This window comes from Mizuhopecten yessoensis, unplaced genomic scaffold, assembly GCF_002113885.1.
Source record: "Mizuhopecten yessoensis strain PY_sf001 unplaced genomic scaffold, ASM211388v2 scaffold4223, whole genome shotgun sequence".
NCBI classification, from domain to species: Eukaryota; Metazoa; Mollusca; class Bivalvia; order Pectinida; family Pectinidae; genus Mizuhopecten; species Mizuhopecten yessoensis.
In genome coordinates, this window is record NW_018405437.1 from 182,871 (window position 1) to 198,302 (window position 15,432).

The following is a 15,432-nucleotide window of genomic DNA, read 5'->3' on the forward strand; positions in this document are numbered from 1 at the left end:
ACATACCCAAGCAGACGTGTACGATTTTCACCCATTGTTTTGAAATAAAATAACCATAAACAGATTTTATTGTAAAACGATTTTGATGGCCGGTGGACAATTTTACCACAAACTGGCTGCTGCTTTGTCGAAAAATAAATATGTAATTGATCAATTTTATCTACTTTGTTGGATCCATTTAAGTTTAAATACAAAGTTGATAAATTTCCTTGATTTATGAAATAAACAAGTTGCGTCCTTGTAAGGAGTGTCAAAAAAATCACAGTTCTTCTATTCTAATTTTAGTCAACACCGGAAGTTCCTCTATACACTGCCGCCATTTTTCGAGTGTCAACAAGTTTTCTACGTGATTCCAAAAAGAATGTGACGGGGTGACAGGAAAATAGCAGATTATCACGATGCCACGCGAAATCATAACCTTGCAACTGGGACAATGTGGCAACCAAAGTACAGCATACTTTAATCGTCACTTCTTATTGCTTACGTTTTGACTGTTAATTTTTATGATCTGCTTCTTTATTAATTCCTGTAGGAACTCGATCTAATTCAGAGATTTTTTATACATCTCTGATTTAGATAGAGTTCCTACAGAAATTACTTATTTATAAATCAAAGTTTCTGTTTCAGAAACCGGTCAACAGAAACCTGTGTCTGGGCATTTCGTCCTAAATCCCCAGGTCCAGTACACTCTGCCGATTGAGCTATATAGCTGTAAAGACCTTTAATAGCTCTATTGCCCTATCTGAAATAGGTCTTTTGAGCTATTTTCAAGTGATTTTCTTTTTTAAGGAAAACGAAAATCACTTGAAAATAGCTCAAAAGACCTATTTCAGATAGGGCAATAGAGCTATTAAAGGTCTTTACAGCTATATAGCTCAATCGGCAGAGTGTACTGGACCTGATCCCGTTCGCCCTACCTTGATCTGTGCACTCTTTTTACCAATCTATTTTCCTTGATAGCAAAATCAGAAAGAAAACTAGTTATTTGAAATTTATTGTCATGTCTTATTTTTCCGTTGGTTAAGTTAAGGTTTCGATATAATGTAATTTAAAAATATGGGAATATTATTTGTGAGTAGCATAGCCACCTGTAATAGGAAAGACAATAGTGTGCTTTTCATCGGGGATCGAAACCACGAGCACTATGTTCCTAGTCGGACGCTCTACCACTGAGCTAAGGCCAAATAAAAAAAAAGTGTTTTTCCTGTTTCGGCTCCAAAACAAATAGGGTAGACCTAGCTTTTTTTTCTTTCTCTGATCTCCTGATTACCTCTGTGAAATGTTAAACATATGTTATTGTTTTAGTTACGTATGGATGGAACCAAAAAGATCTATATAAATTTTTATTCATTTAAAATAAACACACAAATAAGAAAATTCCTGCATTCCTAGTTTTTGTGTTGAGCAGGCCCCCAAACGACACATTGACATAGTTTATGGTATAACCAACATAATTAACAGTAGTGCTGCCACCAGTGTTTCATTTCTAAATTATCCCTAGCTACTGCTGGACATGTTAGTAAATGTTCTCAACTCACTCTCTCCTAATTATATAAGCTTAACTACCACTTTCTGTCCCTTAGCAAAATCCTGCTACAATAGAAATGTTGATATATTAAAATTGTTGATGCTGCTTTAAAATATGTTAGAATTTGACCACTATATGACTAGGTTAAACTGGCCATAAATTCTGCTATATTTGACATCAGCTTGAGGCACAATCACTGACATCACAGTCTGGATTCCTGACACCTATAGACTACAGACGGTCACACTAATCTACAGATCCCAACCTATATCATAGGCACAATTATCTACGGGTACTTAGCTACCATCTTCAAATAAAACTCTGACACTGACCACAAGTCAAGGCTTATAAAATGCATAGTAAATTATATGTACACTTTGAACAATTAAATGGCTAATAACTGCATAACAGTGACTGTGAAAAACCAATAAAATGTAAAAGGGTCGGCATGAAAAAGTAGGGTTGGTCAAGAAACACATGTATATTTTCCTTTCGGCCTAAAGGGGAAATTCCCTCTAGCTCGAAGCTAAAAGGCAACCTTAATCCTATGTACAATTAAAATTCTGACCCCTTTTAAAATGTGTTCGCCCTTGAACACCACAGCCCAGATTCTAACTCCCTGTCACCACAGGGAGGGCCGCAGACACCATTTGTAACAGGGAAGACAATAGTGAGCTTCCATCGGGGTTCAAACACGCGATCCCTAGGTTCCTAGTCGAGCAGAATTGCAAGTCTAATTTTGATTAGATTAATATTGTGTTTTAACAAATAGCCAACACATTTTCATGAGAAAATTATCATGTTTTAACTTTTTTACATTTTCACAAAATAACTAACATGTTTCAATGTTTAGGTTGCTAGGTGGTCTGGAGGGTCTGCCCTATGGGTTTCCAGAAACTAGAAAGGGCTATATATATATGCCATAACCTAATTCTAGAAAAGGAATTACTGGTAGCTAGTCTTGTGGGCTGAAATTCAGGGCTACTGCCTGAAAGTAGTTAGTGTCAGCCCCTGCTTATTTACATTACTCACATTGAAAATATCATGCAAACTCTAATAGTTGTATGAATTATTATGTTTTTAGTTGGCATGGAGTTCTGGAAGCAGCTTTGTTCAGAGCATGGCATAAGCCCAGGTACTATAAACCTTTTGTTACTGCATTACTGTAATTTTACTGTAATCTCCATTTATCAAGACCATTCAATGTCTTATAACTACAGCATCATTTAGAATGGCTTTCTTGAAAAACATGAGAAAAAAAAAGTTTCACTTTACAACTTATTCAATTTTACTATACAACTTACTTGTATAATGGTGTATGATAGCCGTAGCCTGTTGTCTCATCCTTTTGATAATACATGAATTGTTTTACAACTTTTAATATATGTTCATCTGTATTATTGTTATTCTATACGTATTATCAATACCATATTTTGAATTGTATGATTAGCAGATAAAATGTATACATATTGTCAGACTTAAACCAATGCTGGTAATACTGTATAACACTTTTTGTATTACAGATGGTATACTGGAAGAATATGCAACAGAAGGAACTGACAGAAAAGATGTTTTCTTTTACCAGGTAAGATTTAACTGCAGGTACAGTACTTTTTTTCTATTACCAATTCAAGAAAGTATTTGCTTAATGCACAGATCGTACGGTACATGTACGTTTCTGTCTTTAACATAATGTACATGTACCTGCACAAAGGATGTTTACAAAGAAAATAATCCAGCAATAAGACTATTACATGTTTCCCAATATTAATCTTTTAACAAATCCTTATTTATTTTTTCAGATGACAATGCAATATCTAGAATATAAAAAGCTGTTTATTCCACTTAAATTTTGAAAATGATTCCCTATTTTGATAACTGTAATTTTCCCATTTTGAAAGCAACATACCCGATTCCCAAAGTAGTGAAAAATGCCCTGGTTAGTGATAGATTTGTTCACATAATAAAGTATTGATTCAGAAGGAAAAATGTAGTATTTCCTTGGAAAATCCAGCAATAATGCTTTACATAAGAATTCATTTAATTTCAAGTGACAAGTCTTGTTAGCTCACTTGCCCGAAGGCAATATAATATTTAATGAAAATAGTTTGCTATGACTGCTTAAATATTCAGGTGAGCGATACAGGCCCTCTGGGCCTTTTGTTTTTTATTACTCCTGAAAATGTATTCGTACAGACATTCTGAGGCGTTAAATTGAAAAAAACTCTGCTGTTGATTATAATGAAGTTGAACATGAACATACATTATTATTGGACAGGCTGATGATGAACACTACATTCCCAGAGCAGTCCTACTTGACCTTGAACCCAGGGTCATCAACACAATCATGAACTCGCCATATGCCAACTTGTACAACCCGGAGAATGTGTACTTGTCTAAAAACGGAGGTGGAGCTGGCAATAACTGGGCCAGTGGCTACGCGCAGGCAGAGAAGTTGTATGAAGAAATATTTGACATCATTGACAGGGAAGCTGACGGCAGTGACAGTTTAGAGGTGTGTATTATGTTTATATATTTTTTGTAGTTAAGAATTTAAAACCTTGAAGGATCAGGATACCTATAGGTCCCTTAAAACAATCCATTCTCAATTGAAGAAGTGTGTGATTTTTCCAAATTTGCCCCTTTAAAATTCCTGATTGGAAAATGACCAAAAAGAAGTACATGTACATGTAATAAATTCTAGCACCAAAGTATAATTTTTCTTCATCTCAAACCAAAGTTGATTTTCATGTAATCTTCTTGTAGGAAAAATAGAAATAGGTTTGCTCATAATAGCTTGCTGGAGCTGGAATAGTAGATCATTGACTTTGTAAAATCTTTTCACAAGGATTACTGCTTGGATAACCAGACAACTGGACTATCCCCCAACTGACTCATCGGCCTTGTCTGTGTATCAGGTGGTTATATTGACAGTGAAGCAAGTACTACAGGTTGTAAGCATGCATTAGATTTTGGTGTCTGCTATTTTCAGGGTTTTGTGGTATGTCATTCAATAGCTGGTGGTACAGGATCAGGGATGGGATCTTACCTACTGGAGAAACTTAATGACAGGTATATTCACTTCACAACTTATTACAAATTATGTTGTCAAGTTTATGAACAGTTTTAGTTTCCTAGAAATAGAAAGATTTAGGGTAGAATCTGATCAACTTTTACAGAGAATTCAGTATGTGCTCTCTGACTCTCACCTTTATCAGACATTGGTTTGTCTGATGAAGGTGATGAAAACTATTGGACAAGTCACCAATATGTCTCACAGAAACGTTTGACTGTTTGGGCTATATGAACCTGAATGCAATCTATACATTGCTAACCTGAAGAAATGTTAAAAAAATATATATCTCATAAGATTGGTAAGAATTATTGATTTTCATGGTATATGGCCTGGAATAATAGTGATGTCTTTTAAAGGTAAAATTAACCTTTCTACTTGAGAATGATGAGCGTCATAGGACAAAGTATTAGCAATATATTATAGGTGAAACACTACCTACATAAAGATTTATGATAGGTGTTTTGTGAATGTTTTGTAGATAATGAAAGCAGTTTTTACATAAAAGATATTTGTGATATAAATGAAGAATTTTCTATCATAAAAGCATTCATATTTTGTAGATTTCCTAAGAAGCTGATACAGACGTATTCTGTGTTCCCTAACATGGATGAGATATCTGACGTGGTGGTACAACCATACAATTCTATCTTGACTTTAAAGCGTCTCACACAAAATGCTGACTGTGTGGTGAGTTTTTCAGATTGTTGTTCACCATAAAAACAAACAAAAGTTGATAATGGATTGATAAACCCTTGGCCCCTGTTAAAAAAGTGTCTAACTTGAGAAGTACTTCCTAACAGAATCAACCAGTTTGAGTTTCCATAGAACAAAATTTACAAATAGTTATCGTGTTTCTTCTTTATGGGTGAAAATTTCACATTCATACTTTAAAACTGGTCATATTCATTCAGAAACTATTGTATGGACACAAACTCTCAACGTCTGCTGGCGGCTTCAGTCAGTTTGATCAGTGATGTATTTAGGTAGAAAATACTATCACAAAAAATTTAATAACACTACACTTAGAAAGTACGTATGTTTGTGGGAAATGACCCTGCAATTGTAAACCAGAGGTCTTATATCTCACCTTGACTCAGAATGTAAGATATAGATATCCAGTTGAGATGTGTATACATTGTATTTCTTTTCCATTTCATGTAGAATTTAAAAAAAGCAAGTGAGATTTTAATAGGATTAATATGAAACATGATGAAAACTGGCAACATTTGGTAATTTTGTGTACCCGAAAAATAGCAATTTTAGTTTGTGATGCTAACATTTTTTGGGGTGATTTCTTGTGTGCTAAGTTTTACATTATTAGCTCACCTGCCCCAAGGGCAAGTGAGATTATGTCATGGTGCGTCGATTGTCGTTCGTCAGTTGTCCGTCCGTCAACTTTTCCTTTAAACAACTTCTTTTGAAGAATGAACAGGCCTAGAGCCATGATATTTGACAGAAAGCTTCGTTGGTAGGAGCCCTACATAGTCTAAGAACGAAAATGACCTTGACTTACTTTCAAGGTCACATGGGTCATATATGTCAAAAACATCAAACGACTTCTTCTGAATAATCAAAAGGCATAAAATTATAATATTTGGCTGGTGGCTGGGAAAGAGCTCACCAAAGTTTACAAATGAAAAGGAGCTCAACCTACTTTAACGGTCACAGAGGTCAACAACATTTCAAAGGATTTGTTCTGAAGAACCAAAAGGAATGGATTCATAAGATTTGGCTGGTAGCTTCTTGGGATAGAGCTAACAAAGTTTGAGAAGGAAAAGGGCATTGACCTACTTACAAGCTAGGTCACAGGGAAAAATATGTCAAACAACTTCTGAAGAAGAACCAAAAAGCATAGAATCTTATAATTATAATAATATTTGACTGGTAGTTTCAACAGATGGATCCGACAAAGTTCGCGAGTGACAAATTTGTAGTGCAATATGATATTTAATAAGAATATTTTGCTTTGACTGCTTACATATTCAGGTGTGCGATAAAGGCCCTCTGGGCCTCTTGTATTTGAATTAATTAATTATTGAATGAAGTAATAACATGATTCTTTTTGTTTCCAGGTGGTTTTAGACAACACAGCATTACATAGGATAGCGGCTGACAGACTGCACATAGACACGCCATCCTTTGCCCAAATTAACCAGCTGGTATGACCTCACACATCATTTATTTCAGACATTAAAAGTACACACACATTATATACATATCAAATTATAGTTGTAGAATAACAATTCCATAGATCCTAGAATCTATTTACCTTGTTCTGCAATATTGATATATATATATACAAATTTAAGAGAGAAAATAGAAAAGTTTGTGCCATAGCATTTAGCTAAGCATCTTCTTGTTCCTTGTTGTGAAAACTTACCTGGAGCTGAGTTTGTATAACACTGGTCTAATATGGCTGTATCCTGAAGACAAGGGGATCTCTGTTACTAGAACATAAATATTCCATGAAATATTTTGAAATCATTGTAAAATCGATGTAAAGACTCTTGTTAATCTTGGTCTTGGTAGGTAAAACGCTTACATACTTGTTATCATAACCAATGGATAAAAAGTATTTCTTATTAAACTTGAAATTTCAGATTAATGATTTTGTATGTGATTCCATTAAATAGGTGTCTACGGTAATGTCCACCAGTACGACAACACTCCGTTACCCAGGTTACATGAACAATGATCTGATTGGCCTGATAGCCTCCCTCATACCCACCCCACGTCTTCACTACTTGATGACGGGATATACACCCCTCACAACAAACTCTCAGGTAAGTAAACTCATTCATATCACATATCCACTTCCTGATGATAGGTTACACACCCTAATGATTTGATCGGCCTAATAGCTTACCTCATACCCACACTAGGACAACTCTACCTGATGGTGGGTTACACCCTCACCACAAACTTTGCCACTCAACAATCCCAAACTCCTTATCATATATAGAAGATGATTAATGGTTATGCGTCACAATACCCCCCTCGCAACGAAGTTAGGGGGAGTATACTGGAATCAGCATGTCTGTCTATCTGTCCGTCCATCTGTCTTCACTGAAATTAAGAAGAATGTTTAAGCTCAGTTTCCAAGTTTTTAATTATCCAACATCAATTAAACTTGCATGGCTTATGTATCTAAGGATGCTAATCACATGCGATGCTTCAGATGCTGGTTCTTACCCACATTTTTCGCTTCATTGACCAGGGTAAGAGGTTTAGTTAAGGTCAGTTACTAAGTTACTCCTTGTACATCAACTAAACTTGCATTGCTTATGTATCTAAGGATGCTTATATCACATGCAATGTTTCGGATGCTGCTTCTGACCTAAATTTTCTGCTTGACTAACCAGGTTAAGAAGATTCGTTGAGGTCAGGCCCCCATCTGCACTATGGTTAAGAAGATTGGTTTAGGTTGTTTACCAAGTAACTATTTGTCCGACATCAACTAAACTAGGTTCTTACCTACATTTTTTGCTTCATTGACCAGGTTAAGAGGTTAAGTTAAGGTCAGTTACTAAGTAACTACTTGTACATCAACTAAACTTGCATTGCTTATGTATCTAAGGATGCTTATATCACATGCAATGCTTCGGATGCTGCTTCTGACCTAAATTTTCCGCTTGACTGACCAGGTTAAAATGATTTGTTGAGGTCAGGCCCCATCGTGCATGCACTATTGTTAAGAAGATTGGTTTATTTCAGTTACCAAGTAAAGACTTGTCCTACATCATATAAATTTGCATTGCTTATGTTTATTAAAGGATGCTTATCACATGTGATGCCTTACATGGAAATGTATTGTAGCAATCCGGCCATATCGCCATTGGCGTTTTCTTGTTTACAAAGATATGACCCTTTGTTGAAAAATCCTTGTCCGGAAAACTTTTCCAAAACTACATTGCCAATTTCGATGAAAGTTTTCAGATATGATACTTACCACTTGATATTGTGCATCCAGGTATTATTTTTTCATTCTCACCTTTTTTTATGGAGTTATTGCCCTTTGTTAAAAAACGCTTGCCTGGACAACTTCTCAAAACCTACTGAACCAATTTCAATGAAGGTTTTCAAATATGATAGCTACCACCTGATGTTGTGCATTTAGGTATTATTTGCAGGGTTGCCAACCTCTCAGGAGTCCAGTGTGAGAGATTTCCCTCCACTGGGTTTTCTTAAGTGTGAGACTTTTGACGGTGTCGAGGCATACCATCGTTTTGGGTGTTAAGATAACATTAACAAATGTATCAAACAAATCCTGGATTTCTCTGACTACTATAACATCTGCATTGTTGACCTTTTTACTTCAGGATCTTTGTAGGAAATAAAACAAAACAAAAAAATTTCAGATATATATCAGATTTTTATTTATCACACATAAAAACTGACATCAGAAATGCAACACATTATATAATCAAAGGCCTTTCTTGTAACGATTTCATTCTTGGCTAGAACAGGTATCAGTCTTTTTTTTCTGTATTGCCGTTATGCTTTGGCATGGGATGTTGTCCATGACCTGCAAAAATAACAGTTCATATTAAAAGTAAAAAAAATACCATTGTAGTAACATGAAAAGTTCATTAATATGAAAGATAAAAAAAATATGATAATTTGACAGTGGAAAAATATTTTCCAGTTACTTCTGGCTACTATATATATATATCCTAAGCAACAAATAGACCCTGATCATTTGTACCATGTTTGCAATCCGATTCAATTGATTTGTTGCACGATTATGTATACCTACGCAATGATGGAATAGTCAATAAATTCTAACAGTGTTTGTTTTGATTGCAGGTTGCAAGCGTGAGGAAGACGACGGTATTAGATGTAATGAGACGATTGTTACAGCCCAAAAACATGATGGTATCAACGCATGCCAACCGTCAGGCAAACCATTGTTATATCTCTATCCTCAACATCATACAGGGCGAGGTGGACCCCACACAGGTACAGTGCAACCTCTGCAGATGTATAACTGAAATAATGTAAAAGGAAAATTTATACCCAGTAGCATATGGTGTATGTTTTTGTCCATTTTCAAAAGAGGAAGTTTCCAGGCTAGTTGACACCCCTTTGAAAATATGATACTGGATGAGGTGAACCTCACACAGTTATTAAAAATGCTGACATCTGACTGACTGTAAAATTAAAAATGCTGACATCTGACTGACTGTAAAAAAGCTGCTAATCACAAAGAAAGAAATGAGGTTCTAGTGTAAGGGTTGTGAAAGAAAACTTAGAAAAAATCCTTGATGTAAAATGATGTGCCAAAAGGAAGCTTGAAATGGCCTTTGTAAAAAAATATTTGTGATCATGATCTTCTTAAAAGATAAGTTGTTTATGCAGGTGCACAAGAGTTTACAGCGGATCAGAGAGAGGAAACTTGCTCAGTTCATCCCCTGGGGACCGGCCAGCATCCAGGTGGCACTCTCACGTAAATCTCCCTACACACAGACAGCTCACAGAGTCAGTGGACTTATGCTGGCAAATCACACTAGTATTTCTTCCGTAAGTTTTAGAAACATTGTTCATTACAATTATAGTCCTTAACTTACTTTTGGTACAGGAAATACATGCATCACATTCTGATAACTGATGCGTAATGTGAAGTATGATTTTTTGCTTCAATCCCTGTGTTTCCTTGTACAATATTGTATGAAATATTCTTTGATTGTTATGTAAAATTTGTTTGAATTTTCAAACATAATTTATATAGATAACGATAAAATATGTGATTCAGGAACACTTTGATGGTGCAAGAAATTATTTTCACAGTTCTTTTTATTTTGTATTATATTTCGTTTTCAATAAGTGGAAATACAATCATAACTTCATCCAAACACATACATTATTCTGAAAGCAAAGATATAGAGAGTTAGTTTTTGAGAATACATATTAAAGAGATATTCTGTATTGGGAAATTGAAGATTTTGCAGTTAATGATATATAACTGTATTCTTTAATTTTGTTTGCACAAATCAAAGGATTGAAAATTTTCGCTGATTTTAGTTATTTGAGAGAACCCTTCGACAATATGACAAACTGAAGAAACGTGAAGCTTTCATGGACCAGTTTAAGAAGGAATCAATTTTCAAAGACAACTTAGACGAGTTTGATAATTCAAGGGAGGTAATTCAACAACTTGTGGATGAATATCAGGCTGCCACGAAACCTGACTATCTGTCATGGGGTACACAACAGGTAGGTACCCTGTTTATTTAAGCTTGTTACAGACAATGATGTTGTTTAATTGACTAAATTACTGTTGTAATCTTTTTAAAGACATCTAGCTACGAGGGAAATTATAGAATAGACTGGTTATATAATCCTTTGAGGAAATTGCTATACTATCATTTTCCTTTTTTAGCTCACCTGGTCCGAAGGACCATGGTGAGCTTATGCCATACCGTCATCGTCTGTCCGTCAACTTTCCTTTTTAAACGCTACTTGTCCTGAATGGCTCAATAGATTTTGACTAGAGTTGGTCTGGAGCATCCTTAGGCCAAGAGGACTCAGTTTTGTATAAATGGTGGGTGTGGCCCCCATTGGGGCAAAGGGGAGGGGCCCTATGGGGGAAATAGAGGTTAACTTAAAAATCCTTCTTCTAACATAGGGATTAAGGGATTTCATCACTATTTGGTCTGGAGCATCCTTGGGCAAAAGGGACTCAATTTTATATAAACAGTGAGTGTGACCCCCCTGGGGGCAGAGCCCAATAGGAAAAACAGAGCAAATTCTTCAAAATCCTTCTTCTTCCGTAGGAATACAAGAATTTGGTCCAAATTTGGTATGAAGCACCCTCGTGTTAAGGGGAACCAATTTTGTATAAACAGTGGGTCTGACCCCTCTGGGAGCAGAGAGGTGAGGCCCAATAAGGGTGATGGAGGAATAGCTTTGATATCCTTTAACTTCCGTTTGGATGAAGGTATTTTGACCAAATTTGAACAGTAGCATCCTATGGAGGAGGGAAATCAATTTTGTATAAATGATGAGTTTGAACTCCCTGTGGGCAGATCTAGAGGGCAGGACCAAAAGGGAAAATAGAAAAATAGTTTTAAAATTCTTCTTCTTCTGTAGGAATGACAGGATTTTGTCAATATTTGATCTAAAGCATTCTTTGGTGAAGGGGGCTTAATTTGTATAAACAGTGGTCTGACCCCCTGGGGGTGGGGCCCAATAGGGGAAATATAGCAAATTCTTCAAAATCCTAACTTTCCTGAAGGAATGACAGGATTTTGTCCAATTGCATTTACATATAACCCCGGATTAACTATGTAATACATGTACACTACCAGTAACATCTGGCTATTTAACTTCAATTTTGCTAACATTTCCAGATGAGCGATACAGGCCCTCTGGGCCTCTTGTTTTGTTAGGTTCTGTTACTGTTCTTTTCCTTCTCAATGAAGAAAAACATGTAACAGACAAATTTAAGCATTAAGTTATTTAGAATTTCCTTCCTGTAAATACCCTGCATCCTATAGAAAGTGTCATTCTCAATAATATTGCAAGGTCCCTTAAAAAAGCCTGGAAGTAAACTGTATTCTTTTAAAACATATCCATATAAGAAGCCATTCAAATATTTTTCCGGCCAGGAAATCACTTTAGTAAAATTTCTTTTATAAAGCTATTAATGTCATAATTTGCCATTAGATTCAAGAAATTAAAATGAATTCTTTTTAGTTTGATTGCTTTGCTTATCTTCAGTAATTGCCAGTACACATGGGGTATTTAGCATTCAACAGAGTATGTATGATGGTTATCCTGTGTCGATATTAACATTGATGTTCTCCCACTTCTCCAACTGACCAGTCCAAGGATTCTCCCCTCATCCCATCAGCAACTAATACTCACTTGTCTGAAGTTCAGTATAATAAACGATTATGGCACAGTTTCATTTGAAATTAATATTACCCATTGTGAGCATTTACATGGAGTGTTTTGAGATTTACTGAATATTTTACTGCAATCAATTTTTATGGGAAATACAATACTTACTTAAAATGTTTTACCTTTAAACATCTGTTATGTAGTTTCCATGAAAGTTAAAGTTAAAGTTTTGTTTGTAATGCAAATTAACTGGCAAGTACTTGTAACCTGTAAAATATAGTTTTATGATTAAAAATAATATTATATGACTGGAACGGTTTGGGAACTAAGCTGAGGTTTGTCAGATTGTTATGATTTTTTTAAAAACAAAGGATTTATAACCTGATTTTTTTGCAGCCATTTTACCCGTCGCCTATGACTGACTGTATATATACAAGATTTGCCTTGAGTTTTTGTTGTTTAATTCTATTTTTTCTGTAGGCTCCAGCAGCTGAAAGAATATGAGAATGAGAGAAAAGGTTCCGATCAAAGTGTCAGCTTGCATTGATATCTGTCATTATGAAGTGGAAAACACTATGGTTAACCATATGGAAGAGAACATGATCAAGTTTACAGAATCTCCATTTGTTTCCCTCCATGTGCATACAGATTGATCCTATACTCGAGGACGAAGACAGTTTCATTGACTAATGACTGTTAGTCTCTGTATGAATATTAATGGTGCCTTATTATTGTTCAACTGTCCATACTCTATGTAAATTATACAAGATGTTTCTACAAAGTTACTGTTATGTAACAACACTGTGGAAATGTTGGTGTTGTGGAAATGCTCAATTTTTCACATGGAGTAAATAAACGGGAAATTATCCATATGGTGAAATATCATTTCATAATATATAGACTTCAGATTTATTGCCAAATTAGAATGTGAAAGTCTCCACACCAGGGTCAGTTTCAAGAGTGAAAACATTTCTGTACAGGAGATTTTCCACTTTTACAGTGTATTACATGAAAAATGGTTGAAAACTACGTCACATTACTTTGTAATTTTATGCTTCAAATGAAGTTGATGTTTTGACTCATGGAAATTTCTTCTTGGTCAAAAATAATTGAGAATCATTTATAGAATACTGTATAGTTTAAGCGTTCGACGGGCTAACATTTTGTTGTTGGTCCCAATCAGAGTAGATTTAAATTTGTATTGGAGCGATGGAATTTATTTTGCAAACGTTTTATCAGAATATTGTAAAATATGACATTTTTTGGTGTTTTATCGTCTGTATCTGCTTGAAAAAAAAGGCTAAACATGTCTTTATTTATCTCTATATATATTCATGATAGCGCTATTTGTTGCGTATCAAAACTTGCGCTATCTTAGTTGACTGCGAATATATTTAAATCAAATCCTCCACAAAAATTGCCAATTATAAGTATTGCTTTCCTGATGTATCATGACTGTTCTGGGGGAAATACAAATCTGTAAGATGATTGCCCACAAGCACTTGTTTAGAGACTGTCAGTGACTTGGAAACACTTCAGTGTACAGTTCAATGAACTAAAGATTATTTGATTTACCTTTTGTATGACATGAACATTTGTTGTGTATTTGATGTATAGATATTACAATGTTTGACATGAAAGCATTTCTTTGTACTTGACATTTGTACAAAACCTTCAATTTTTGTTTGTATTTGGTTACGATATATGAAATAAACAATGTATGTGATATACACTATTAGCTTAAATTGAACACTTACACCCATCTTGAAGAGGATTCCTGCTGTGTAGGCACACATTAACTCATTCACCCCTGGAATTTTATAATGAACTATTCCTACCTTTGAATTGAAAGGGTTCACATGTGTCTTCAGGGGTGAATGAGTTAAATACCTATATTGAAGTGACTTGTTACATTAATTGTGTGCTGTTGTCACAGTTGTATGATCGTCTATTTACAAGGGCTGTTCCAGAATTAACCGTAGGGAGGGGTCGGAGGCACTTCTTCAGAGACCCTACCACCACCCATCAGATATTTTCAGGTAATATAATATCAGGAATGATTTGCAGATCTGGTTTAAACACACCACCCATAATAATTAAGGTGCCTCCCATCTCCTTCATAGGCATAGGATTTATTACGAAATGGCCATACCAAACATTTAAATGTTGTAATACTATTAATCCAAAGCAAGGCCCTGTTTTACAACTACATGTGTGTACATGTAGATGGTCAAAATACTTCTGGATTACAACCCACTGCTGAAATTCAGTTCTATACAACCATTGGTGAGGATTTCATTATACAAAAAAAAAATCAAAACCTACTTGATTGTCCACTGTTGAAATGTTGAGGAATATTTTGTGAAGAAGAGAACATGAAAATCAGATGACATAAAATCATAATAAGATAATGTACAGATGTAAATATTTATTTGCATTCGATTGATTAAAAGTTTTCTGTGACTATTGTAACGCACATATATAGAATATCGTATTACAAGGTAGTATTTCAATGATGTACAAAGTTAATTTTAACAAATCTTTGAAAACACCTTTAAGGGGTAAGTAAATGTCATGCTAAATTTTGGGGTAATGCATAATAGATAGACATTGACAATGACAGTAATGAAGAAAATGCTTATTTGATAATAATACTTGAGCATACATGCATCAGCAGAGGTCAAATTTCTGAGCGTGTTCGGTTTTGGGGCTCATGTTGTTTGCATACTCATTACTGCAAGTTTGTTTGCATCATCAGTTTGTTGAAGTGGATGTGTAAGTAGCACTGGCTGCATTTCAATCTACTATTTAAGTAAATGCAATACAAATAACTAAGTTCTCACTGTTTTACCTTCATACCTGTAGAAAATAATTAATAATAAACAACATATTGGTTTACAATGGGAGGCACATTGCCATATTCTGTTTTTTTTGCATTTTCCGATTTAGGCTCAAAAACTTGTCATCTGACACATGTGTGTTTAAT

At 35.0% G+C, this 15,432-nt stretch overlaps 1 protein-coding gene across 2 annotated transcripts; it reads left to right on the forward strand.

Annotated features, from left to right (window-relative positions):
• Positions 1–289: 289 nt before the first annotated feature.
• LOC110448721 (tubulin gamma-1 chain) lies at positions 290–15,344 on the forward strand. 2 transcript variants are annotated; one of them, XM_021495106.1, is made up of 13 exons: positions 290–447; positions 2,613–2,663; positions 3,052–3,113; positions 3,807–4,043; positions 4,521–4,600; positions 5,165–5,291; positions 6,677–6,763; positions 7,238–7,387; positions 9,411–9,563; positions 9,963–10,124; positions 10,626–10,817; positions 12,324–12,362; positions 12,927–15,344. In XM_021495106.1, exons 1-12 carry the CDS (start codon positions 399–401, stop codon positions 12,324–12,326), a joined length of 1,353 nt encoding a protein of 450 aa, XP_021350781.1. In that variant the 5' UTR covers positions 290–398; the 3' UTR covers positions 12,327–12,362; positions 12,927–15,344. The 2 variants fall into 2 exon arrangements, with proteins under 2 accessions (XP_021350781.1, XP_021350779.1); XM_021495104.1 differs by lacking the exon at positions 12,324–12,362.
• Positions 15,345–15,432: the final 88 nt, after the last annotated feature.